Genomic DNA, 26,054 nt, shown 5'->3' with positions numbered 1-26,054 from the left:
ACCAATCAGAAGCTAAACTCATAAACCCAAATGCCAATGACATTTGAATCCTTTGGCTGCAAAGCACCCATCAGGCTTCAGAAGCAGCTCACTGTACCTCCAAAGCCCATGCTACCTGCAGATAATTTGCAGTTTTCTCGTACAGCATAAGAACAAATAAGGTAGGACCCTAAAAGTTATCAGGAACCAAACTATACTCATGTCTCCAAAATTTTCTCAGCTTTTGCAAGGTAATGGCAAAGGAACAGGTTCTTGCAGCAGTTATTTTAGCTCAACCTAAACACGTGCCAAACCCAGACAGTATGAGATTACAGATCTCTCTGCACACCACAAGGAAGAAGGGAAGCTCAGAATGGAAACACAAATTTTACAGAGTTCAAGTTAAATGAGACAAACTCTAAACCCTACACATTCGAGTCACAGAATCATAGAATGTATCACCAAAGGGTTTGTGCTAGAAGGGACCTTGAAGACCATCTTGTTCCATCCCCCCTGCCATATGCACGGACACCTTCCACTAGACTAGGTTGCTTCAAGCCCCATCCAAACTGGCCTTGGACACTTCCAGGGATGGGGCTGCCACAGCTCCTCTGGCAAAGCTGTGCCAGGGCCTCACCACCCTGGTGAGGAAGAATTTATTCACCATATCTAATCCAGATCTCTCTTCTGCCAGTTTGAAGCCACTTCCCCTTGTCCTGCTACTGTCTGCCTGTGTAAGAAGTCCCTCTACACAACCATAACCATGATTACAAACCCATGCTTCTCAGAGGAGCAAGGTGCTGCCAGTATCAAGACAGGGCAGCCATGGGTGAGGCTTTAGAAAGCAGGGTAGACCATGCAGGAGTTAGCAGTTCTCTGCCCCTTGGTTTATCCTTCTCCCTTTTCACAAATTAAAGCTTTTCCATCTTCTTTTCTAGGTGAGGCTGTCCCTGCACAGTGCATTCTCCACACAGATATAACAGGGAAGAGCTGTCGTTAAACTCCCTGCTGGGAGAGGCACAAGAGAACATTCCAGCCATGTTCCACCTGTGCCAGCACCCCACTTGAAGTCTTGAAATTCCACCCAGAATCCCAGGCAAGGAAATCAAGGTCAAGTGTGTCTGCTTGCAACAAGTCAGATCACCTCTGCAAGGACTTGGAGAGGTACACATCTGAACTCAGACAGCCCTTCCAAATTCCTTGTTCTTGGTCTGCTCTGGTGAGTGAAAAGGAGGTAAACAAAACATATTCCTCTTCCTACAGTTGGGAAAAAAAATTGAAAAAAAAAAAGGGAAGCAGGAATGCTGGTCCAGGGAACACTCACAGCTCCACCCAGGGTGTCTCACCAACCTTCTCCACCTCACTGGAAACCTTCACAGTGGTTTCACTAGAAACTTATCCCAAAGAACAGACACTCATATACTGAGACACCCAGGGCGTTCAACCTGAATAAGAGAAGGCTCCACAGAGAACCTAAGAGCCCCTGCCAGTGCCTAAAGGGGCTCCAAAAGACCTGGAGTGGACTTTGGACAAGGGCGTGGAGTGACAGGACAAGGGGGAATGGCTTCCCACTGACAGAGGGCAGGGTTAGATGGGACATCAGGAGGAAATTATTGGATGTGAGGGTGGTTGTTGTAGCCTGGATAGCTGTTAACATGGTTTTAGGTAAAGAGGCAGGAAGGGCCTTTGAGTTCCATAGAGATGTTTATTTCAGCCACGCGCATGCATAGTCCAGGGTCAGAGACAAAGGCCAACCTTATGGTGAGGGTCCAGCTTCAAGTAGATGGGTGTTCTGGGCAGGGGGCATCAGAGACCAATTACCACTAGGGGACATAGGGGTGGCATAAAGGTGGGGGTAGGGCATGGGAGCCAATGGGGAAACAGGGTGGGAATGATCAAAAGACTGAGGGACAGGAAAGGGGGCACAGGGCCGACCCAGGGAACAGAACAGGGGTACATTGGCATGACTGAACGGGGTTGGCTACGAGAGAAGCCTCTCATGTCTCCCTAAGTAGGGAATGTCATTTATGGTCTCCACAGGTGGTGAGGCCCTGGCACAGGTTACCCAAACAAGCTGTAGATGTCTTAGCCATGAGAGTGTCCAATACCAGGCTGGACAGGGCTTCTGGCACCCTGATCTAGTGGAAGGTATCCCTGCCCATGGCAAAAGGGTTGGAACTAGATAGTCTTGAAGCTCCCGCCCAACCAAACCATTCAATGCTATGATATACCGTATGATAATCCTAAAGTTATTTCCAACTAGCAAAACACTGCCTGAACTTTGGCTGATATCTTGAACACAGCTGAATGCAGTTCACACCACTGACTGGAGTAACCAGTCAGATAAACATAATCTGAATAGAAAGCCTATATTCTAGTGCTATGGATCTGGATGCTCTGAACTGTTCATCATGCACTTGGACAGAGACCGAATAATTGAAAGACTAGAATCATAACTGGCAGCCTTCATTTGTTGCTCCCAACTGTGATTCTGGAGGCTGTGACCACTGCAAATGACCAAAACACCAACAGAAGGTTTATGCTCTCTTTACCAGGGTTACAATTTAAAGTTTAATGGTAATGAACTATCTGGCCGGTCAACAACAGGACCTTGGTCCAAAGAAGTTTGATACTTGAGCAACAGATTTTCACACAGAATCCATGCAAGATCCGATTTTTATTTCTTTTTTCTATGCAGTTTAATACCTGAAGAAGCACCCAGCAGCATGATGGAGAGCAGGGATGATTCACCTATAGTCTTATGGGGGTTTGGATCTACAAAGCCCTGCACAAGGCTAACACAGGTCAAGCTGCAGCTCCTGCATTATCCAGTGGCCCGGTAAAATCATCTGGGGGGGCTACACAAGAGCAGCCTTGGCCTCCTGCAGGGTATGGCATAGAATTATGGAATCATTTGGGTTGGAAAAGCCCCTCTGAGACCATTGAGTCCAACCCCAGCACTGGCAAGCTCACCACTAACCCGTGTACCCAAGTGCTACATCCACACATCTATTAAATCCCTCCAGGGATGGGGATTCCACCACTATCCCGGGCAGCCTGTGCCAGGGCTGGACAACCCTTTCTATGAAGAATTTGTGGAAATATCCTTATACTTTCTCCTTCTGCCAGCACCACATCCCTGCAAGTGAGTGCTAAGAGTGTGCTGCCAGTTCTGCTGTCTGAAGAGCACTCTCAGAATGATGAAAGGAGACATATCCCTGTGCAGCCACAAAGCTTTCCATCCTGATGAGGCTGGATGTGCCGGGACACACAAGGGATAGCAGATTGCTATCTGCAGAGATCAGCTCCCTTTGCAGCTCCACTTACAGAGGTGTTTGCATTCACAACAGAGATAAGGTAGCCTGCCTGAGATCCACGGCCACTGCTAGTCACTCCATCACCTGCCCCAGCTGGAAGGACACTGCCTGCGGGAGAAATCCACACCACAGCTCCATCTGTGTCACCATGTGTGCCATGTCCTCTGCGCAGGCACAGGGAGTCACTCCCTCAGCTGGAAAACTGCTCACTCGCTGCCGCTGCAGGAAAGAACGCCACACCCAGCTCCCCCAGACCCTACGGAGTCATTCCCACCAGCACCAGAGCTCAAGATGTAGGTCAGGATACTGCAATGGCAGAGATCTTACTGTCTCCCCCTGACTCACTCCAGCTGCTTCCCAAAATCCTTTCCCATTGTGATGCCCTTCCACATGTCTCTCAGAGTGGTGTGGACTAACATGTCCAAGTTATTTCTGCACTTCATTTACTTGGCCATTCAGAAGTCCTTTGAAAGCAGTAACATTCAAGTCACCCCTGTCCTACAGTGTGTCACTGTGATAGCCTAAGAGCCACAGAAAATCCAGGAAATAAAAGGCATCTTGATGACAAAGGAGAGGGAGCCTGAAAGGGGAACCCAGAAGGGGCAAGGTAATCCCAACACCAAAACTGCAGGTAAGAAGGCATCAGGATAGAGGCACACAAACACCTTCAGGCTGGGAATTTTTGCCTGGCAATAAAAACCTTAAAGCCCAATACCAACCACCGATTAACATAATCTGTAGAGTTTAATTAATGTAGTTTTGCAAAGTATCAGGTCCATTTGCATTTGACCATAGCATTTACATGATTTTACATTAAAGGGGCAGAGACACCATCCTGGTCACCTTCTGCCAGCCACTGGGTTGCTGTGCTGCAAAAGGTCAATCTTAATTTAATCTGTCGTGTGTTTTAACATTTCATGGGAGGGTTTGGACTGGAAGTGACTTTGAAGATTACTGTCATGGCCAGGGACACCTTCCCCTTTGCCATGGATAAGGACACCTCCCACAAGACCAGGATGCTCCAAGCCCCATCCAACATGTCCTTGAACACTTTCAGGGATGGGGCAGTCATATGGATGGGTATTTCTTCTCAGTATACAATCTAATCCTGCATTATGTCAGTGTGAAGTCAACCCCCTTTTGTTGTTGCATTTGTTTTTTCATAAGTGGGACCTGCAGTGTAGCTCTTCAGCATCTCCCTTTGAGACAAAGGACAGGACATCAGCCCTTATTTAAAATAGAACGATGATGTTTTAAACTAAAAGATGAGAGATTTACATTGGATATTGGGAAGAAGTTCTTCCCTGTGAAGTTGGTGAGGCCATAGCACAGGTTGCCCAGAGAAGCTGTGGCTGTCCCAACTCTAGAAGTGTCCAAGGCCAGGTTGGACAGGTCTTGGAGCAACCTGTTCCAGTGGGAGGACCATGGCAAAGGGGTTGGGACTAGATGATCTTTAAGGTCCCTTCCAACCAAAGCTATTCTGTCATCCTGTGATTTTAGAATTCTCAAGGCACTTTGGACCCACTGAAAAATACCTATTAACTCACTGAAAATCTTTTTTCTCTACAGACACACTAGAAGGACATATGAATAACAATTTATCTTCATTCTTTAAAAAAAAAAAATCCGAGTCCAGCAGTCAAACCTGTTTAATCATCGAGCATCCAACAGGAAGGATGCTGGAGCCTCTCCTGTGGGATCAGGTTACAGGCTTGGAGCAAAGGTATTAGGATTAGTCAAGTAGTTTTCCGTTCAGGAATCTAGATCATCATAAGCATCTGGAATGCCACATCACTGAGCCCAGTGAGAGAATTACTTGTATCACATCATCCACCATAATATGCATTGACATTTCATTTAGGAGCTGGATTTTTTTTTTTTTGTTAAATCATTGCAAGATGCTCAGCAACTTAACAGATTTTCAGACAACTGAACTTTATGTTCAGGGTCTTCAGGCCCATCATTTATATTTTCTCCGCCTGATTTAATGATATGACAATCGATAAAGCCACGACCACTACTCAGATCCCAGACAGCCAAATGTATTTACCAGCAGGAGTATTTTATTTTAATTAAATAAAATCCTCTGATCAATGTTTAGGATGTTTATCCACATTTTAACCAAGTAAGATCCAGGATACTCACCTCCTAAGGAGTTTCTCACATGGATAGAGCTCTATTAGCGCCATTTCCAGTGTTTCTCAAATGACAAACAGTTCCTTGACTACAGTGGTGCCACCAAGATGTCTCTGCCCATGGCAGAAGTTGGGACTGGATGACCTTTAAAAGTCTCTTCCAACACAAACTCTTCTGGGATTCTGTGATTCAAGGCCCGGTCAGGAGAAGAGGCCTGAGTCAGAGCCGCTGCTATTTCTGACTGGGGAAGTACTCATATTTAAGGGATTTCAATTAAACTTTTTTAATGGCTTTAGGGCAGAAGGCTGTCAGACAGCAGGGTTAGATTGAATTATTAGGGAGATTTTTTCCATGTGAGGGTGGTGAGGCCCTGGTATAGGCTGTCCAGGGAAGCTGTGTCTGCCTCATCCCTCTAAATATTTAAGGGCAAGTTGGATGGGACTTGAAGCAACCTGGTCTAGTGGAAGGTGTTGCTGTCCATGGCAGAGGGTTGGAACTGCGTGTCCCTTAAGGTCCTTTCCAATCCAAACCACTCTGTGATTCTGTAATTCTGTGAACATCACTGTCTGCTCTGGAATTTGCTGGAGGAATCTGGGCAGAGCAGCACGCACTGCTTTGTGCATATGCCCTATTTTACCTCGAGACAGCAGCTCCCAAGGCTTCAGCACTTTGATCCATGCAGAAGAGATAAAGAGCCCACGTCGGCAACGATGAGCCTTCTCCCCCCACTGCCCCCGGACAGATGTGCCTCCTATTCACCCCGCCACTGGGGTTCTGGGTGACTGACTCGGTGACACTGCTGAGCCCAGAGGGCATGTTTGAGTTTGTGCTCAGTGCCGGGAGCATGCCCAGCACTCCCTCCTGACAGGTGGAGGAAGAGGAAGCTGGAAACTTGAACTTTTGCAACAACAATAGCTTCTGTTTCTCTCAGCCTCTTAAACATTTCCCCCAGCCCTGTCCCAATATGTCACTGTTTAACTGTAGAGTGGGGGACACTCTCAGATGTGCTCACCCTCTTGGGAACTGCTCTCTGCTTTGCAGAAGAAAGGTGGAAGAAAAACATCCCAAGTGAACAATATCTCGGAACATGAAAGCACAATCCCTGCTAAAGGCCAGGGAAAGGATCTGCTTGGACAGGAGGACACAGCGAGCTGCTCAAAACCCTTTGATGTGGCTGCTGCCTTCTTGGAGAGAGCTTATGGCTGTTTCTCACTCCTCACCATCTTTGCAGGGCCAGTAATACACCATGGTGCTCTGTGAAAATATATGGACCAGCACATTGTGGGGAAGGGAAGGGAAGGGAAGGGAAGGGAAGGGAAGGGAAGGGAAGGGAAGGGAAGGGAAGGGAAGGGAAGGGAAGGGAAGGGAAGGGAAGGGAAGGGAAGGGAAGGGAAGGGAAGGGAAGGGAAGGGAAGGGAAGGGAAGGGAAGGGAAGGGAAGGGAAGGGAAGGGAAGGGAAGGGAAGGGAAGGGAAGGGAAGGGTATTTCTGCAGCTCTCAAGGTAGGGAAAGCTGCTCCCAGGACATGACATCCTGGAGGAATCCTAGTAATCCTAGCCCTGACAGCACAGACAGGCCATGCAGAGGGGCCAGTGGCCAGAAACTCCTGGAAATAAATTTTCAAAATCAAAGGGAAACTCTTATAAATCCAAGTTTCAGGAGGTAAAGCAAACTCCAAGAAGAGAGCAGGTCTGGGGGTACAAAGGGTGGGCAAAACCACCATGGGTGAGAGCACACAGAGTGGGGAAAGTCAAAGAGGTACAAGCCAAGCATGAAAAGGCTAATATAGACATGCAGTAGCTGTAGCTGCCCCGTGCCTTTAAGTGTTCAAACCAGGCTGGACAGGGCTTTAGGAGCAACCTAGATTACTGCCTACCCATGGCAGGGGGCTGGAACTGGATGAGCTTCAAGGTCCCCTCCAATCCAAATCCTTCTGTGATCTGACAGTTGGCATCACCAGGTTTGGAAGAGAATGTGAAACCTTACAGGGAGTAGCCCCAATCCAGTCACACCAAAGCAACAGCTGAGCTATGTGCCACAAAAATACCCTACCAGCCTGCTGGCCTGCTCTGGCTGAGGCCAGCAGTGTAAGTGAGAAATGAGTCCTCACTGTTTGCAGAGGAATTTGAGCATAATACACTAACTTCTGACACTCCATTTCCACTGGAAGCAGCATGTGTTACCTCCTCAATTTACTCAGCGCAGGTCTGAACTCAAGTGTCAGACTTCCTCACATCCACCAACATTCACAGTTTATGTGCTGGGTAAACAAGCACTTGTCACGTTTTGAACCGCTGCCTGACCTTCCAAGATGTTCCTTAACTCCTGAGCTGTGAGGAAAGTGGAATAATTGCTCCCCTGGTTGTACAGGCCACATCCATGCTGGTGGGCTGCTTGTCCTCCAAACCCAGAGCTGCTCAGGAGGCAGGTCTGCACTCAGCCCTGCTGATAAACATCTCCACTAACTGGAATTAACCCTGTGATGGTTCCCAGACATATTCCAGACATACAGAAGCTCCCATGCATCCAGGTGTGTTGGTGTCTGCTTCCAGAGAGAAGGAACTGGGGTTTAGAGACTTTAAAGCTTTTTTGGAAAGAAGCATGAGATCTCCTGTCTCTCATGGCTGGCTCAGAGTCAGCTGCAGAGACACTGCTCTATGACTAGGTGTGCAAACTCAAACAATCCCGGGAGGCCAAAATACAACAAGAAGCAGACAAAAAAGGACAGTTTTCCAGCTATCTAGTAAAGGAAAGTACAGCACACACAAATCTCACCTGATACTTCATTGCCAACATGAAGAAATCCGGGCTGTTGTATCTGCTCTGAATTCTCAGAGCCACAGGCCAAATCAAACTCAATAACCAGTAACAAAACTTCCACTGAAACCCAGTACTGGATAATTTGGTATTTAGGAGAAAAGACTAAATGGGACATTTACATGATAAACATCTTTTTATCCTAAAAACCCTAGGTGTCTGTGACTCAGATACACACAGACAAATGCAAGGTCAACATCATATAAACATGGAGCAATGGAAATAAATTACAAATTATAAATCATCTCCCAATCCTGTCTCCAACCTGCCGGCACTACCACTGCTGAAGATGTGTCACAGCTGTTCAGGAAGGAGATAAGGTACACGATGGCTAGTGGCCAGAGGCCATTATGCTCCAGAAGCCAACAACACGACTCTTCTGCTCACCCTGCAAAGCATTCAGGCATCCCTCAAGCCTCAGTCATGACACTCACAATTATTCTGTGAGAGCAAATGCTTCAACATGGGATACCAGCTCCCATAAAGGCCCACCTCCTCCACACAGTGCCTTTCAAGGACCTGATGTTCCAGGTAAGCAAAGCCTGACTCACTACAGAGGGTTTTTTTACCCAGTCTCTGAATTCAAATGCAGTTGCTGAATTCCTTAATGAACCCTTGAGCCAGGAAGCAAACAAAAGGTGCTGCTGTACCTCCAGTCCACACCCCAAACTGCAGAGAACTGAAAGGGTTACAGTTGGGAGAGATCTTAAAGATCATCTAGTTCCTACTCCCTCCCGTGGGCAGGAACACCTTCTGATAGATCAGCTGCTCCAAGCCCTGTCCAACCTGGCCTTGAACAGGGAAAGGGATGGGGGAAGTTGTGCTCAGTGAGCTCTGCTGCTTACAAACAAGGGAGAAGACCCAAGCACAGTCTGGAGGAGAAGGCAGAACTGCCATTAGTCAGAGCCAAGATGAGTGATGCTGCTTGAAAATTGAGAGAACACTGTTTGGGGCAATCAAGCCTAACTCAGCTGTTTCTGTATCACCGCCACCTAAAAAATCAGCTTGGGGAGAGCAGACTCAGCTGCAGCAACTGACATGGAGCTTCCTGCCCCACTGCCACAACCGTCTGGATCCCTGTGAGAGCAGGAGAGCACCTGATCAGCTCCAGATCTCACCACCACACAGATATGAGTGGCTGCCTGCTGCTAAGAATGAAACTGAGGTGTCTGACACATGCTGTGTGTCTCCATGAGTCACAGTTGAACAGGGCTGAGGAAAACACTGATCTGTCATGGTAATCTGGTGAGAAAACTGCTGAAGGCCTGTGCTTTTGGGGTGGCTTCCTAAGAAACAAAGCTGGAACACAAAAAATCAATATAAGTAGGGATCAACACAACTGTGATTGAGGTGGACATTTTTTATGCCTTTGCTTCTTGCCTTCCTTCCAAATGCACAGAACAACTGAGGCTGAGAAAACTGAACTATTTACATGAATTAGGTACTATTGTTTGTGCAGGCTAACAGCATGAAGGGCTTGGAGGGAAGAGATGGTTTGCCACATGCTTCAAAAGGGATGTTCTCAGAATATAGCATGCTCTTTCAGCTCAATGAAGAATTCAGCCTGGTTCCCTGCATTGAACAAATGGTTAAAGATGAGAAAACTTGGCTGGAAGCTCAGAGGAGCCACATGGTAGAGGCAAGCCTACGGCAGAGGGGCTGTGGATATGGATTTTTCTTGCAGCAATACAAATGTGTATTCCAGTGAGGTCTGTCTGCTATGCCTGAAAGGCCTGTACCTTCTGAGAGTTAAAAATCACTGCTTGGAATAATCACAGAATCATGGAATGGTTTGGGTTGGGAGAAACCTTAAAGTTCAGCTAGTTCTAACACCCTCTGCCATGGGAAGGGACACCTTCCACTTGACCTGGTTGCTCCAAGACACATCCAACCTTGCCTTGAACACTTCCAGGGATGGGGCAGCCACAGTTTCTCTGGACAGCCTGTGCCAGGGCCTCCCCACTCTCACAGGGAAGAATTTCTTCCCAATATCTCACCTCACTCTTCCTTCCATCAGTCTGAAGCCATGCCCCCTTGCCCTGTCACTCCATGCCCTTGGGGTCCCTCTTCAGCTGTCATGGAGCCCCTTTGGGCACTGGCAGAGGCTTCAAGGTCTCTTCAGAGCCTTCTCTTCTTCAGGTAAACACCCCCAGCTCTCTCAGCCTGTCTCCAGAGAAGAGGAGCTCCAGCCCTTGGAGCATCTCCCTGGCCTCCTCTGGGCTCACTCACTCCAGCAGCTCCACAGCCTTCATATGATGAGGGTTCTAGATCTAGAATCAGTACTTCAAGCAGGACCTCATCATCTTCTTGGTGTGTCCCACCCTCTCTCACATGGCCATTTTCTACACTTCAGACAAAAAGACTGTATTTCCTAGTAACTGTATTCTGATGTTCTCGTGCAGAGGGCCATGACCAGCTGTCAGCTGAAGAAGGCATTTGGAAAAGGTCAGCACCCCACTTCAAACAAGCCTGAAGCTGTATAAGAAATACCAGCAACGGCCTTCCCTCTCCTGACACCCCAGGGGACAGCGCAGGGAGGGGACAGCACTATGGTGGGAGGACAGGTTATGTTCCATGGATGGCTGCCAAGCTGGGTTGTCACACTCCTGCCCCATTGAGGTTCAGTTTGGAGTTTACCCCTTGCAGGTGGAAAAAGAATTAAAGGCAAGCCTGTTTGTGTCTCCTCTGTCAGCCTGCAGTAGCTCTGGCAATCCTGGGCTGTGGAAGCTTGTTGTAAATAGATTCATGGATTTAGAGGGTGGTTGGGGTGAGAAGCGACTTCTGGAGATCACCTTATCCAACTTTCTCCTTAAGCAGGTTCACCCAGAGCAGGCTGCACAGGATTGTGTCCAAGCAGGGTTTGAATATCCCCAAGGAAGTAGATTCCATAGACTTTCTGGGCAGGCTGTTCCAGTGCTTTGTAAAACTCACAGTACAAGGTTCTTTCTCATATTGAGATGGAAATTCCTGTGCACCAGTTTCTCCTGATGCCTCTTGGCCCATTGCTGGGCACTAGTGAGCAGAACCTGGTCAATCCCCTGACAACCTCCCTGCAGACATTTACAGACAAGGATGAGTTTCCCTCTCAAGTCATCTCTTCTTGAGGCTGAACAGCCCCATCTCCCTCAGTCTTTCCTTTTAAGAGGGATGCTCCAGTCCATCATATTTGAGGCTGAAACTGCCTGCAGCAGGGTGAGTCACTAGCTTTCACCATTTGTGCTTTATGCACAAGCAAAAAGTGTGTGCCAAGCAGAGTTAGGCACAAAGTTTCAAACAGTGGGAGGGCTGCCAGCCCCACAGGGAACAGGATGGGAAAGAAGGCCCTGGAGAGCCTTTGCAGAGGGATCTGGACAGGCTGGCTCAATGGGCTGAAGCCACTGTACGAGGTTCAATAAGGTTAAGTGCTGGGTTCTGCACCAGGGTCACCACAACCCTGTGCAGATATACAGGCTGGGAGCAGAGTGGCAGAATTCACAGCAGGAAAGGCCCTGGGGGGTGCTGACTGACAGTGGCTGAACATAAGATAGGTGTTCCCAAGTGGGCAAGAATGCAAATGGTACCCTGACTTGTATCAGCTACAGTGTGGCCAGCAATCCCAAGGCAGATCCTTGTTCCCTTGCACAGGGCACGGATTGGGTACCTCAATTCCTGCCCGCAGTGCTAGGCTCCTCATGACCAGAAAGACTTTGAGGTCCTGGACTGTGTCCAGAGAAGGACAGTGGAGCTGCTGAAGGATCTGGACCAAAGGGGCTGATGAGGAGTGGCTGAGGGAGCTGGGGGAATTCAGTCTGGAGAAACGGTGGCTTGGGGGGAACCTTCTCACTCTGTAGAACTCTCTGAAAGGAGGGTGTCGCCAGGTGGGGGTCAGGCTATTCTCAAGTGACAGGTAACAAGTGACTGGATGAGATTAAACAGCCTCAAGTTGTGCTATGGGAGGTTTAGGTTGGATGTTTGGGAAAATTTCTTCATGGAAAAGGTCATCAAGCCTTGGTGCAAGCTGTTCAGGGCAGTGGTGGAGTCCCTATCCCTGGAGGGATTTAACAGACATGTAGGTGTTGCACTTGGAGACAGGTTTAGTGGTGGGCTTGGCAGTGCTGGGGAACGGTTGGACTCAATGATCCCAAAGAGCTTTTCCAACCCAAATGATTCTGTGATTCTGTGACAGAACACAGAAACAAAGGGAGAAGCTGTAGACGTGCAGCCCAGCAGGATGGTGCACAGCCACCAGCCCTGCCCTGACCAGCTGGAGCACAGATCATCCCTCTTGCTGTTCTGCCTGACCAGGCCCACAAATCACCCAGACATCCCTTGAACAGCAGCTTCCTGCAATTACAAACAGCAGAACACATGTGCCAATTAGCTGCACACCAATATCCTCTTTGGCCCTTGATCTAGGCCAGATCTCAGCCCTGGGGTACAGCAGAGCCAGGCTGCTTCATCCAAGATCCTGGGAACTGGATGGAACATTCCCTGGCTGCAGGCAAGAGTCTCCTCCCCCTCTCCTCTTCCTCACTTATCCTTCTCTTCCCTTTGCTTCTACACATGGACAGCAGTTCCTGCCCCCCCAGGTGCCTGTGCTGGGTGGGAGATCTCAGCCAGAGACAGAAACACGTGTGTGGCATACACAGGAGAGCAGCAATATCTCTTCCCATCCTACACAAGCTGCTGGGCTGCCATAAAATCTGAATTCCACACTGGCTGAGGGCAGCACCTGGGACCTGGGAGAACTCTAGCATTCTGAGAGAGACCAGGTAGGAGTGCCAGGATCTGTTCAAGAAGCAGCTCCAAGGTTCTCACACTTCTCTTCCCACTTTAGGGAAGAATTGCTTTCCTCTCACAGTCCCGGATCTTGTCCTCAGCACTGGGCGCAGCAATTGGTCAGTGACATGGCACTGCTGCTCACAAACCATCCCTGGAGCCTTTGAGTCCCTCCCCGGAGGTTTGGCCGAAGAAGGAATATGCCTTCTGGGGACTAGTCACATGCTGAGCCTGAAAAACTGGCTCTTTGTTTCCACGTCAGGGAATGTAATGCTGCCAGATGCACCTGAAAGGTGCCATGGCACCACCCCGATTGGGGCAGGCACAGCCAACTGTGACAAAAAGCCTGCTGCCATGGGACAGGAGCTCTGGAGGTGCTCCACTCCCTAACAGCTATATCTTTGGTGACTCAACCACTCACTTCCCTAACTCCCCTGGGTGGGTGGACTCAGGCTAAGGAACCCACAAGAGCTGTTTGTTCAGAGACAGACCCCAACAAATGAGCCTCTGCAGGGTGTCACTCACAGGGGTACGTCCACATCTGCACAGTATGGCCTCACACTGTCCTCTTTCAGCACAAGGATGTGCAATCCACCTCCTACTCAGCAACTAATAGTGCTCCCCATCCCTTCTCACCCACTCTTTATCTGAGAGGGTAAGGGGAGCAGCCAGTCCCTTCCTTCCCCACGTGCTGACAGGGTTTTCCTGCCTTCCCAGCCCTTGGCACACTGCTCTCACGTCTTAGAACCCACTCACCTGTTGACTTCTGAAACGTTGTTAATCCTTGCAGCTTCCAGAAGGGCATCTTCTGAAATGCAGAAAGAGAGAGGGAGTTAGCATGGAGGACATACATGGTCATCTTAACCTGGAATGTGCAGGGGCTGCTGCTGCTCAGAGCTCTCACTGACCACCCCAGTGAGCAAGAGCCTACTCCTGTGAGCAGGCTACCTAAAAACTCCTTGCTGTCTTGGTGACTGACTCCAGCCCCTCACCACACATCCTGAGAACAGGGGACTGTGGTTTGCAGCAGGCATCCCAGGGCAGTGGACACTGTCACCCCAAGGTGTCAGCCTCAGCCAGAGGTTTCCAGACAACACAGCAGTGCTCCTACCACAGAGTCAGAATGACACCCCCTGGCTAGAGAAGGGAAGAGCAGCACTCAGCTCTGGGAGATGGGATAAGTGATGGTTTGGGTTGGGAGGATCCTTAAAGCTTATCTCATTCCACCTCTCTGCCATGAGGAGGGACTCCTATCAGACCACGTTGCTTCCAGCCTTGTCCAACAGGTCCATGAACACTTGCAAGGGATAGGGCAGTCACAGCTTCTCTGGGTAACCTGTGCCAGGGCCTCACCAAACCTCATAGGCAAGAATTTCTTCCCAATATTTCAGCTTTTTAACCTTCAGGGTTAAAAGAAGCCAGTCAGTGGAAAACCATTCCCTCTTATCCTGTCTCTCCAGACCCATGTCCAAAGCCTCTCTCTAGCTCTCTTGGAGCCCCTTTATGCTCTGAAACGTTAAGGATACTCCCTTCCCTGGAGAGCTTCCCAGGTCACAGTCAGCAGGCAGGTTCTATCCCCAAGGAGGGACCCCACATCCCCTCCCAAAGGGCACAGGACTCTCTGTCCTGCATCCCACTCCTCCCGCCCCAGGGCCGGCCCCAGCAGCGATAGTCACCCTTGGACAGGCGGTCCTGCAGGTAGCAGTAAGCCAGCGCAGCGATGAGGGCAGGCAGCCCTGCTCCCATGGAGCAGCTCCCAGCTCCACTCTGATGCCCGCCGGGGTCTCCAGCATGACAGCAGTACTGGTCTGCACCTGAGGGCCATGGCGTCGGCTCTCTGAGGGATGCCACGAGGCTGGACGAAGTTCCTGGCACAAGGCAGCCAGTGCTGGCCAGACCGATGGCAGGTGGCCGGGAGGTCTGCATTGGGACCAGGTCTGGAACAGGCAGCTCTGGCCTCTCGGCTGTGGTGGTCCTCTTTAGGCCTGGCCCGTTAACTACGGGAGAGCGCCCTGGGCCTGGCCCCATGGGTAAAGTGGGGCCTGGCGGAGCAGCTACCGGAGAGCCCCCGGGGACAGGCCCCCCTACCAGGGCTTCCCCCCCCAGGCCCCGCTGTCGCCCCCTGCACGCAGCGATCCGCCATGGCAGCCTCGCTCTTGGCGACGGCGCGAGCTCACGGCGCCCCCTGGCGGCCAACACCGGGAGCAGGCGCTGTCGGGCGGCCCCGGCCCCCTCAGCCGCAGCCGCCGCCGCAGTCCCGTAGTTCGCACGTGACGGCGACCACCATGGACGCGCTCGGAGGAGCCGCGCTAGCCCCTGTGGCAGCGGACGGAATGCCAGAGAGGCCAGCATAGTCCCCTCGCTCCTCCCGCTGCGCCGCTCGCACCTTACCCCCCCCCGTCGCTGAAGCCGGCGGACCAAGATGGCGGCTGCCGGCCGGCGGATCTTGATGCGGGGGGGGGGGCAAGGCATGCCGGGAGATATAGTCCCCACAGAGCCCTGTGGCCCGCTTGTCCGCCGCCGCGGACTACAACCCCCAGGAGACGCCGGCGGCGCGGCCTTCCCGGGGCATGCCGGGAAAGCAGTGTCGGCTGCGGGACATGCAGGGAAGCAGGTGGCGGGGTCCGGCAGGGGGCGCAGCGCAGGGCGGCGGGGCGGAGGTTGGAGACACGCCGGGACGTGGGCGGACATCGAACACAACACACGTACATCAAACATACACCAAACATAAACCAAACACACATCACACACCACACAGAGACACACCTGCGCACGCACATGCACGAACACGCATGGGCACGCACGTACTCGCACGCACACGCAGGGGTTCACACAAACAACGTGTGCGCTCGCACACACAACAGGGCTGCTTCTTCACGCACACAGGAATTAGTGCATGCCTGCACACACGCATGCTCTCCTGTGTGCACACCCCCCATGCAGCTCTCCACAAACGTGTGTAGCACTTGTACCGCCCGGCAGGACTTGCACATGTGGTGGTACAAATCCTGGGCATCTGCTGCAGGCTGGGCTGAGAGTAGATGCCTCTGGAGGATGCCTGTGTGGGCACATCTGCGAGTATGCACGTGTGTGTGAGTGCACATGTGTGTGTGTGCTGTCCCCCAAAGTTGTCCATAGCCCTTTCCCACCCCAGGATTTGCCATTCCACCAATTTCCTCCTGTTTCACCCCAAATTCCCCCCATTATCCCAGCAGCTCTTTGCCCCATTTGCCATCCCACCATCATTCCAGTGTTTCCACGGGGTCCCACATACTCCTGGATTAAACAGAGCTACTAAGAAGATGCATTTTAGAGATTTGATTTTTTTTTTTAGAAGACTTGGCTTTATTGCCTGAATTACTGATCCCTGGATTTAGCTCTGCACGCTGTTGGCAGATGTGGGATGGTGGAGCAGGAATAAGGATCAGGAGCCAGGGAGCTGGGAAAGACCCATGTAGTTTGCAGAATGGGCATTTCTGCACCCAGATGGGGGCCAGCAGGACTGGGAGTTTTTAAAGAAAGCCCAGGGCTCCCAGTTCCCCAGTCCACTTCCCCTAGCTCCATCAGCTCAGTGCTCCCACTTCCCCAGCCCAGCTCTCTCAGCTCCATCGGCTCAGTGCTCCCAGTTTCCCAGGCCAGTTTCCAAATTCCACTAGTCCAGTGCTTCTAGTTCCCCAGCCTAGTTCTTCCAGATCAGTTCAGTGCTCCCCGTTGCCCAGCCCAGCTTCCCCAGACTGACTGCTGGCTCCCCTTGCTCAGTTGCTCAGTCCAGTTTTTCCAGCTCTAATAGCCCAGTTCCCCCAGGTACTCAGCCCAGTCTCTCCAGCTCCCCCCAGCCCAGCTCATCAGCTTCTCCAGCCCAGCTCCCCCACTTCTCCCAGCTCCAACAGCCCAATTCCCCCAATATCCTAGCACAGTTTCCCCAGCTACTCCATCCCTCCAGCCTGTCCTCCCTACCCCATGACTCCCATGTCATCTGTGTTCCAGACTGGAAATGGCACGTGGTGCCACATGGCTGGGCTGGCTGGGAATGTGGGTGCTCCTGCTTCCAGTGCCAGGACTGCTGGGGGCTGGGAAGGGCTGTAGTGTGATGATTTTCACCTTTCCACTTTCCCTGGACACAGGGTGGGAACAACCCAAGCTTCCACAGCAGAGCTGCCAGAAAGGGCAGGGAGAGGGTCCTCCTGCACCAGCCACAGCACGCACTCCCCTGTCATCCACTGCAGATGTCCACTTCCAGTGGGATAGGATGCCAGAGATTCCTTTGGCTCCTTTGGCTCCTTTCCCAGGTGAGGATGCTGGGAGCAGTGGTGTGGCATGGTGAGCCCTGTGGTGCCAGGTCCCTGTCTCCTCACAAGTGCTGAGCATTGTGACACCCCTGTGCCCTCCTACTCCTCTGGCTATCACATCCCTGGAAGGGCCTCATCCTGGAAAAGGGACTCGGTCCCACATTCCTGCTGCTGGGACAGGCTTTGCTTTGCCAGTCTAGGTACGTGCCACACTGCCCTGTCATAATTTACACAGTTATTCATGGGAGCTGGAAGAGGACTCCTCAGTGTTCCCAAACGGAAAGAAAAAAAATCCTGAGTCGGCAGCATTTTCAGAGCTGGATGGGAGCCAGAGACTGAGCTCTTCCAAAAATAGCATCCTAGTCAGCGCTGCCAATGGCAGGATGCCCACCTCCTCCTGGCCACGGTACTGTGGGGATGCCATAGCAAGGCCGCCCAGCACTGGCGCAAAAGATGGATAATGCTTACATGCTGCACAGGTACAGGTGACAGCGTCACATCAGGGTGACCTGCCACCTGCAGAGAGGCTGTGGGCCTCTGTCCTGCACTTGGAGGAATAATGGAATTATTCCTACCCCAACTGGAATAATGCAATCATTTGGGTTGGAAAAGCCTGCTGAAACCATTGAGCCCAACCACTCCCCAAGTACTGCCAAGGCCACTACTAACCCATGTCCTCACGTACCACATCTACATGGGTTTTTTTAAACGCCTCCAGAGAAAGGGATTCTACCAGTGCCAGAGCTGGACAACCCTTTCAAGAAGAAATTTTCCCAATATCCAACCTAAACCTTCCCTGGCGCGCAGTGCAGGTATCCCTGCAAGTGCCACCACTCTGCAACTGCTTCCTGCGTCCCGGTACACCGCCAACTTGGGCTGCCCCCCTCTGCCACTGCCTTTCTCCCCGTGCTCCCGGTCTCCCGATTTCTGCCTGCTCCTCCTGGTCTCAGCTTCGACGTTCCCGTTTCTCCCCCCGGCTCCTCCCCGCCATTTCTCCTCATGCCCCATCCCGTGCGGCGCTCCCGCTCCTCCCCCCCCCCCCCCCCCGCCCAGTTTTCCCCTAGGTCTCCCCCCCCCCGATCCCGCCCCTCGGTGCTCCCCGCCCCGTCCCGCCCCGTCCCGCCCCTGCCGGTCCCATCGCGCCCCGCGCCCCGCAATGCCGCCGTAGGGGCTGGCGCCTCCCGCGGCACCGGCACCGGCACCGGCGGGGCGGGGACGTTCCGGGGCCATGTCGGGTCACGACGGCGGCATGTCGGGTCGCGACAGCGTGCAGATCCCCGACGACCGGGACTTTGGGGCGTTCCGGGCAGAGTGCGAGTCGGAGCGCGGCTGGAGCCTCACCTACAGCAAGGGCGGGGTGGCGGTCTGGGTGCAGCTGCTGGAGCCCGAGCGCGCCCTCCACAAGATCAAGGTGAGACCTGCTGGCCGGCACTCGCTGGTGCACGATGAGACACCCCCACCCTTCCTGGGAAACCCCCGATGCACGGCGATACCGCCCCGGCATCCCCCCGGGATTGGGGTATCCAGCGGCAAGGAGGTGGCGCGGGGACCCCGCGGAGGACCTGGAGGCAGGAGGGACCCTGGGGCGATGCTGCACCTTGGGCTTGGGGGGAAGGAGCGGGGACCCCACGGTGAACGGGGACTGGGGGCCCCATAGCGAGTGGGAACTCAGGGGTTGGACCACCACCCAGGGGTGAGCGGGATTCGCGGGGAATAGTAGGGTCCCTCAGGTGATGCCGCACCTTGGGGCAAGCGGGGATTTGGCTGAGCTGGCCCCCGATGGCTGTCAGGGACCCCAGGCACACCAGGCCAAATGGGCAGGCTCGGGGGGACTGGGGACCCCAGGACAAGCACAACTCCAGGGCCAAGCCACGGACAGGTAGGCACCCCTGAGGGCTGTGCAGGGGGGACTGGAGACTCAGCCAGGGATAAACGGGAAATGCCAGGGTGTGTGGGGCCATGGGTGCTGCTTCTCCCCACTTCACCCACTGGGAACACACCTCCCATGCTTGGTGGGCTAGGGGACTCCTTGGAGCCTGCAGCCACTGGCCTGCTGTCACTGGGGTTGTCCTCCTTGCCCAGAGCTCCCTATGTCCCCACTGCATTTCCCACTGCGTGGGTCCCTTTCCTCTTGGTGCCGGTGTGCTGGCACAGGCAGGTGCACGCTCATCCTGGCTCTTCCCTCTGGCAAAGCAGGGACACTGGGTTTCCAAGGCACAACTTGAGACAGGAGCAGTATCCAGATGGGGTTACACTGTAGTTTCTGGCTGGTGTTCCTGTCCCTGGTGGCAGTTTCATTAAGCTGTCCTGGCGTAGTGGGTGGCATCGCCCTTGCTGTGGTGTCAAGCCCGGGTAGTGGCAGTGGTGGTGACGGTGGCAGCAGTGACGACACGGCCTGCTCACACACTGCTCTGCAGCACTTGGCACTGGCGCTGCTGGGGAAACCTGTCCCTGGGGCACTGGCACTGGCTGTGCCCAGCTCTCGGCGTGGAACCACTGGGTTGCTTCCACCATAGCATGTTGGAGGAGTTTGGGCTGCCGTGACCCGGAAACAGGTCCCTGTTGTGCCCTGGTGGCAGCAGTGAACCATGGGATGGGGGATGGTGGTCCCTGGGGTGCAGGCAGTCACTGGTGCTGCTTGCACCCTACCCCATCGTGGTGGGTGGGATGTGGAGCGTCCATTGCTGTGGTATCCTGGCATGATAACATGGGCATGGCTCTGTGGGACAGTGCATCCTGATTCCTTTCCCCCTGCCTCCTGCCCCCCCCCCAAGCTCCTTATGTTCCCCAGCTCTGCTGCTTGCTCTTGGGGGTTGCATACCAAAACATCCCCCAGACTGAGGTGGCGCTTGGGTGCGTCCCCTGCTTGTCCCACAATCCCAGTGTGCCACGTTGGCGTTGTAGGGACCCAGCCCACTCCAGGATGTCCTGGCACAGCTGCTCCCGCCACAGTCACCTGGAGCTGTCTTTTGCCCGCGGGAGTCCCTGAGCCAGTTCCTGCCCCTTTCCATGCCCTCCTGGACAAATCCTGCTTGGAAAGGTTCTGCTAGTTGTTAATATGTTGATTCCACGTGTGTGCCACTGGGTATGGGAGACCCCGTGAGCTATCAGTCCTTGTCCCCTCCCCATGGCCCCCAGCAGCACCCAGGCCCACCATCCCACCCAGGATGAGATGCTTCCGCTGGATTTTGAAGGGATAGACTCGTGTGGCATTGCTGACGTGGCATGGCAGGGTGCAGCCCAGGGGTTTGCCCGTCACGCTGGGGGTCTCTGCATGGGTGCAGGGGATTCTCTGCAGCTTCCCAGGAGCTGTTTTCCCCCTAAATTCATCCTGGATTCCTCCGGGATTCCTTGCCTAATTAAGTGGAACCTGAAGGTCTCGCCCTGCTCTGAGGCTGCCGCCCCCTCCTCCCCACCCCCCTCCATTAGGGATGCAGCTCCCGTCTAACCTGTTTTCTGGAGTCTGGGAACAAGTTGGTGCCATGGCTGATCTCTCAGTGGGACATTTAGTGGCCTTGGGACTGGCTATGGCTTGGGGGAACCCAGCCAGGACACCCCATCCTACCCAGTGGGGCAGTGAGTTGGTGCCTTGGCATCTGAGATCTCCCAGGGACAATGGTTTCCCCTTGAAATGGGCTCTTCCCAAAGGATGGATCCATCCTGTAGGATGCAGCCAAATGATCTGGAGTGCTGGTGAAGCCACCCGTGAGGGTGAGCTTGGGGACCCCCTTGGTGGCTGCAGCCCTCACCACTCCCCCAGGCAGGGATGGTAGGGGTGGTGGATCTCCCCTTTGGATCTGTTCCTGTCCCACAGTCTGCTGCCCATTCTGTGTTGCCTCGGGCACAGCATAACCCCAGCCCTGGGGACTTCATCTCTTCCTCCTCCACCTCCTCTTCCTCCTCCTTCTCAATCCATTAGTCAATATTGACTCAGGGTTGGGGCATTTGTTTCCGGACGCTTCCCAGATGGCACCATCTCCTCTCCTGCTGGGACCCCCCTAGTACCCCCCCCAGGCTGTGAGTCACCTGCAGGGCAGGTCCTGCACTACTGGCTTGACCAGCCTTGCTGCTCTGGGAATAATCCACCTGAATATGGTGCCGGGCTGGCCTGGGAGCAGGGGTTCTTCAAACAAGTCATCCAGGCAGGCTCTCCCCAAAACTGCCCTGCAGGGGTGGGTGTTCCCAGACAAGTTTTTGGGTGAATGGAGGAGCTGGAGGTGGGCTCTGTGCAGCAGGGATGGGTCTTTAAGATTGAGGATAAGCACTGTGGGGTTGGGGGCAGACTCCATGGGGCAGGAATGGATCTGTGGGGTTGAGCACTGTAGGGGTGAGGCTGGGCTCTGTGGGGCAAGGATGGGATTGAGGACAAGTGCTGTGGGGGGACAGGCTCCATGGCTGTGTCCCATCAAGGGGCCATGTGAGGCTGTGCCCCATTGCTGGGTGCTTCTGTGACCCTTCCCATGGCTGGGGTGTCCCTAGTACCATGTGCTGGAGTGACAGGGCCACCCCTAAATCCTGAACCACAGTGTCTGGAGGGCAGGAGGAGCTGGTGCCATCCCTGGGGATAAACAGGAGCCAGTGGCATTCCCAGGGACAGGCTGCTGGCTGCTCTCCCTGCCCCGCGCTTGGCTCCAGCGCCCTTGACCTCAGCAGATGGCATTTCTGCTACAGGGGTAGCTGCCCTCACCTTCTCCATTTTCCTTGTCTCCTTGCCTTCCCTGGATCTGGCTGCCATGGTTACAGAGCAGTTCCCCACTCTGCACCCCTCAACCCCTTCTGTGCAATCCATGCTGCCCCAAGGCACCAGGCACAGCCCCACATACTAGCTCCCTCCAGCTTCCCTGTGCAGGGATGCCATTTTGGGGAGAGCACCTCCATAGTGATGAGGAGGCAGGTGGGAAACAGGGTCCTCTAGTACCCAGGACTCAGCTCCCCACTGTCTTGAGGCCCTGCGTGCCTGTGCTACAGGGTGGCTCTAGGTGGCAAAGTGAGCTGCTGGTTGAGTTCCAGGTCTTCTTGGAGGAGGTTGCATTGACTTTTTAAAAAAAGTCTGAGAGGAGACACCTCCCCCACTGCTCGCTGGGGCTTCCCACAGCTGCCTTCCCACTTGGGGTCCCCATGGCCGCACTCTCGCCCAGGGGTCCCCACTGCCACTCTCACAATTTGGGGTCCCCAGTGCATCCCTCCTGCCAGAGGGTCCCCGCTGCTGTCCTCTTACGAGTTCCCCACAGCCACCTTCCCACCTGGGGGTCCCAATGGCCATCCTCCCACTGTGAGGTCCCCACTGCCATCCTGTTGGGGGTGTCCACAGCTAACCTCCTGCCCTGGGATCCCCATGGCCACTCTCTCAGCCTGGGGGCCCCTGGTAGGTCTCTCACGCCCCCTGCCTTGCAGTGCAGGATGGAGTGCAAGGACGTGCCAGCAGAGACTCTGTACGACGTGCTCCATGACATCGAGTACCGCAAGAAGTGGGACACCAACGTCATCGAGACCTTTGACATCGGGAGGCTGACGGCCAACTCCGATGTGGGCTACTACGCCTGTGAGGAGGGTGCTGGGGGGATCTGGGCAGTCCTGGGGGAGGGCTGAACCCCAGGGCTGCTGCCACTCCACCCCTGGGTTTGGCATCCAGGGGATCCATGGTGTCTGGCATTGAAGGGAGGAGCCTTGGTACCTGTTTGGGGGAGTGTGGAGGGCAGGAGGGGACCCCATACTTGAAGGCGGGTGTCTCACTCTGGAACATCCCACCCGGTGCTGTCCCTAGGGAGGTGTCCCAAGCCCTTGAAGAACCGGGACGTGGTCACACTCCGCTCCTGGCTGCCCATGGGCTCTGACTACATCATCATGAACTACTCTGTCAAGCATCCTGTGAGTTCAGCGGTGCACCAGGGGTCCTGTGGTGCTGGGCTGGTTCTGGGGCTCACTCGGAGCTTGGGAGGATAGGTTGGCAAGTTGGGGGGTTGAGGCAGCCCTGCTTGTGGCTGGGGCTTGCTGTACTCCACCTGCGCTGCCACTGACTGATGTTCCCTCCTTGCTCCCCACCACAGAAGTACCCCCCCCGCAAGGACATGGTGCGGGCTGTCTCCATCCAGACAGGCTACCTGATCGAGGGGACGGGTGCCAAGAGCTGCACCATCACCTACCTGGCACAGGTGGACCCCAAAGGTAAGAGAGGGACACCCAGCTCTGTGCCTTGGGGCTCATCACCCTGAAGTCCTTCCCTCTTGTCAGTGTGTGCTTGGGGAAGGGGGCCCAGTGGAGTCTTGGGGGAAGTCAGGGGGGCTTAGTGGGTGTCTCATAAGTCAGTGTAATGGGTCATTGGGAGGTCAGGGTGGTGTCTGTTGGGGCTTAATGGGGATTTTGGGCTCAGTGGGGGCTCAAGAGTAGATTGGGGGATTCAGTGGGGGCTCGGGGTGGTCAGAGGGAGTGCTGAATGGGCATTCACTTGGACTTAATGGGGGCTCAGTGGGATCTCAGGTTGGGCTGGGGGCAGCTCAGTGGGGATTCACTGGGGCTCTGGGACTTCAGGGCAGGGTCAGTAGGGCTTCAAGAAGTCTCAGGTTGAGCGCAGGGGGACTTGGGGTGGGTTCAGGAGGACCTGTGAATATGCTTGAGGTGGGCTTGGAAGGGCTTTTCAGCAGGAGTGTCTCAGGATGCAGCCAGAGCCAGGCACAGAGCATGGAGCAATGCCAGGAGGAAACATCTTGGGCCTGTTCTCCTGAAATCTTTCATTTTTGGGGGTGAAAGAGGGACCCAAAATGCTGAAATTACTGTTTTTGACCTCTGCAAGAGCAGAGAGCAGTATGGATTGAACCCCGTTCCCTCTCTCCAGCCACATGTCCCCACTGAGAGTGTCGTGGGGGTCCCGTATGTGGGGGTCCTGGTTTTCAGGCACCTGGGGGATGCTGGGGGTCCCACTCCCAGCCGCCCCTCCCTTCTCTCCAGGTTCTTTACCAAAGTGGGTGGTGAACAAATCCTCCCAGTTCCTGGCCCCCAAGGTGAGTTTGTGGCACTGGGGTGGGTCTGGTGTGGGGGCAAAGGGTCTCTTTGCCCATCTCCCTTTTCCTCCCAGGCGATGAAGAAGATGTACAAGGCATGCCTCAAGTACCCTGAGTGGAAGCAGAAGCATGACCCTCACTTCAAGCCCTGGCTGTTCCCGGAGCAGAGCCGACTCCCAGCCCTGGCACTCTCCGAGCTCTCCCTCCAGCATGCGGATTCCCTGGAAAACATTGATGAAAGTTCCCTGGCCGAGAGCAAGGAGGACCGTGGCGAGGGCAGTGATGAGGACAGCCTGACCTGATTCCCCTGGGAGCTCCTCTCCTTGTTACCCTGGCTAGGACAGCCTGACATGACCCCCCCCCGGGGGCTCCTCCTCCTCTCCCTGTCCCCCACTTCTAACATGGTTTGTGTCTCTATCTCACACACCTGTACACATACACCCCCACTTTGGGTTCAGGGGGACCTCCCCCCCCCCCCCCCCCCCCATTGTTGTACCCCTGTCTGGGGACAGCAGGGACATAGTGGGTCCCCCAGGGTAGGAAGTTGGGGGTTGTCTGGTCGCTTAGCCCTTGTGGGACACCAGTGTTGTCCGTGTTGGTGGCAAACCCAAAGTGCCCTTCAGCTTTTGAGGGGGCAGAGGAAAAGGGGGACCCTGTGCCTGCTCCTCGGCCCTGGAGACCCTTCCACTATGCTCCCCCTCTGCCCCCATCCTTGCTCCCCACCTCTGTTTTGGTCCAACAGAACTGCCTTCATCCCATGGGATCCCCACCCCCAGCAGAGCCCCAGGTGGTGCTTGGGCACCTGCTGGAACCTCTGGGCATGCAGAGGGGTTTTGGGGGGCTCCTGGCACCTCCTGGCATGCTGGGAAGGAGGGCCTTTGGGGTTTTTCGGCACCCCCAAGCATGTAGAGGGGAAGCTTCTAGGCTCCTGGCACCTCCAGCATGTTGGAGAAGATACTGGGGTCTTACCTTCAGGCGTGTGGGAGGAGTTGAGGGGCTCCAGATGTGCTATGGTGGGTGTTTTGGGGAGCTTGTGGGATCTCCACTCATGTTTAGGGGGATCTTATGGGCTCTAAGCATCTTCAGGTTTGTTTGGGGGAGGCTTTGGGGTAAGCTTGCACCTCCAGGTGTGCTGAGTGTCTCTGGGGGCTCCCAGCATCTTCAGGCAAGTTGAGAGGACTTTGTGATGGGGGCTCCTGGCACCTCCAGATGTTCTGTGGGTCTCTGAAGGCTCCTGTCCCCTCCCCCACCTTTCCAGGATGGGGACCTTTTCCAAGCTGGGTGCCTGGACCCTTCCTCCACTGGAATTTGAGGCCTTGACTGGGGGTTTGAGAGCTGGTCTTTGGCCATGCTCTTGCCCCCTCCTTTTCTGGGGGTGCACAGGGACATGGGAGATTTTGTATCTTGTACTGGAGCTGATTATTTAGGAATAAAATAATTAAATCTGGCATGGGAAGGACTCAACCTTTGTCCCACCTCAGTCCTTTGGGAGCCATCCCTGTTCCCAGTGTGCTCAGCCAGGGGGTCCCTGCTCACGGTGGGTGCTGGTGAGACCCTCTGGGGTTGTGGGGACCTCCAGGGGGGCTCTGGGTGCTGGTGATGCCACCAGAGGGTGACAGAGAAAACCCCTAAGCTGAGTTTCTGCTGGGCACTAATTAGGGATGAGGCTACATGTGTCTGTAGCAGGTTTTCCCACAGCCCCAGCCAAGCCAGTACCACCAGTACATTTCCCCCAGAAACACCTCTAGGAGAGGAGACAGG

The 26,054-nt window shown here is 54.1% G+C and overlaps 2 protein-coding genes across 2 annotated transcripts in view; one reads left to right on the top strand and one right to left on the bottom strand.

Moving 5' to 3' along the window:
* The window catches only part of CLPB (ClpB family mitochondrial disaggregase), a 73,762-nt gene extending 58,376 nt beyond the window's left edge, over positions 1-15,386 (bottom strand). Inside the window, exons 1-2 of the mRNA XM_062515370.1 lie at positions 14,683-15,386; positions 13,763-13,814 (exon numbers count right to left, since the gene is read on the bottom strand). Of these exons, the coding sequence (XP_062371354.1) occupies positions 13,763-13,814; positions 14,683-15,358 (728 nt within the window). The 5' untranslated portion in view covers positions 15,359-15,386. The remainder of the gene's footprint in view (positions 1-13,762; positions 13,815-14,682) is intronic.
* A 3,059-nt stretch (positions 15,387-18,445) lies between these two features.
* Positions 18,446-25,741, top strand: STARD10 (StAR related lipid transfer domain containing 10). The gene is made up of 6 exons (XM_062511842.1): positions 18,446-18,706; positions 22,690-22,837; positions 23,060-23,163; positions 23,343-23,460; positions 24,241-24,293; positions 24,368-25,741. The coding sequence occupies exons 1-6, from the start codon at positions 18,524-18,526 to the stop codon at positions 24,593-24,595; spliced, it is 834 nt and encodes a 277-aa protein (XP_062367826.1). The 5' UTR covers positions 18,446-18,523; the 3' UTR covers positions 24,596-25,741.
* The last annotated feature ends 313 nt before the right edge of the window (positions 25,742-26,054 follow it).

The sequence above is a fragment of the Cinclus cinclus genome, chromosome 2 (genome assembly GCF_963662255.1).
Source record: "Cinclus cinclus chromosome 2, bCinCin1.1, whole genome shotgun sequence".
NCBI lineage: Eukaryota > Metazoa > Chordata > Aves > Passeriformes > Cinclidae > Cinclus > Cinclus cinclus.
This window is presented reverse-complemented; position numbering and strand designations above follow the sequence as displayed.

Bases quoted from the DNA above. Each gene is read 5' to 3' on its own strand.
- STARD10 (XM_062511842.1), top strand. From the start codon at position 18,524: ATGTCGGGTCACGACGGCGGCATGTCGGGTCGCGACAGCGTGCAGATC. The intron at 23,461-24,240 runs GTAAGAGAGGGA...CCTTCTCTCCAG, and splicing joins GGCACAGGTGGACCCCAAAG to GTTCTTTACCAAAGTGGGTG. The intron at 24,294-24,367 runs GTGAGTTTGTGG...TTTTCCTCCCAG, and splicing joins CCCAGTTCCTGGCCCCCAAG to GCGATGAAGAAGATGTACAA.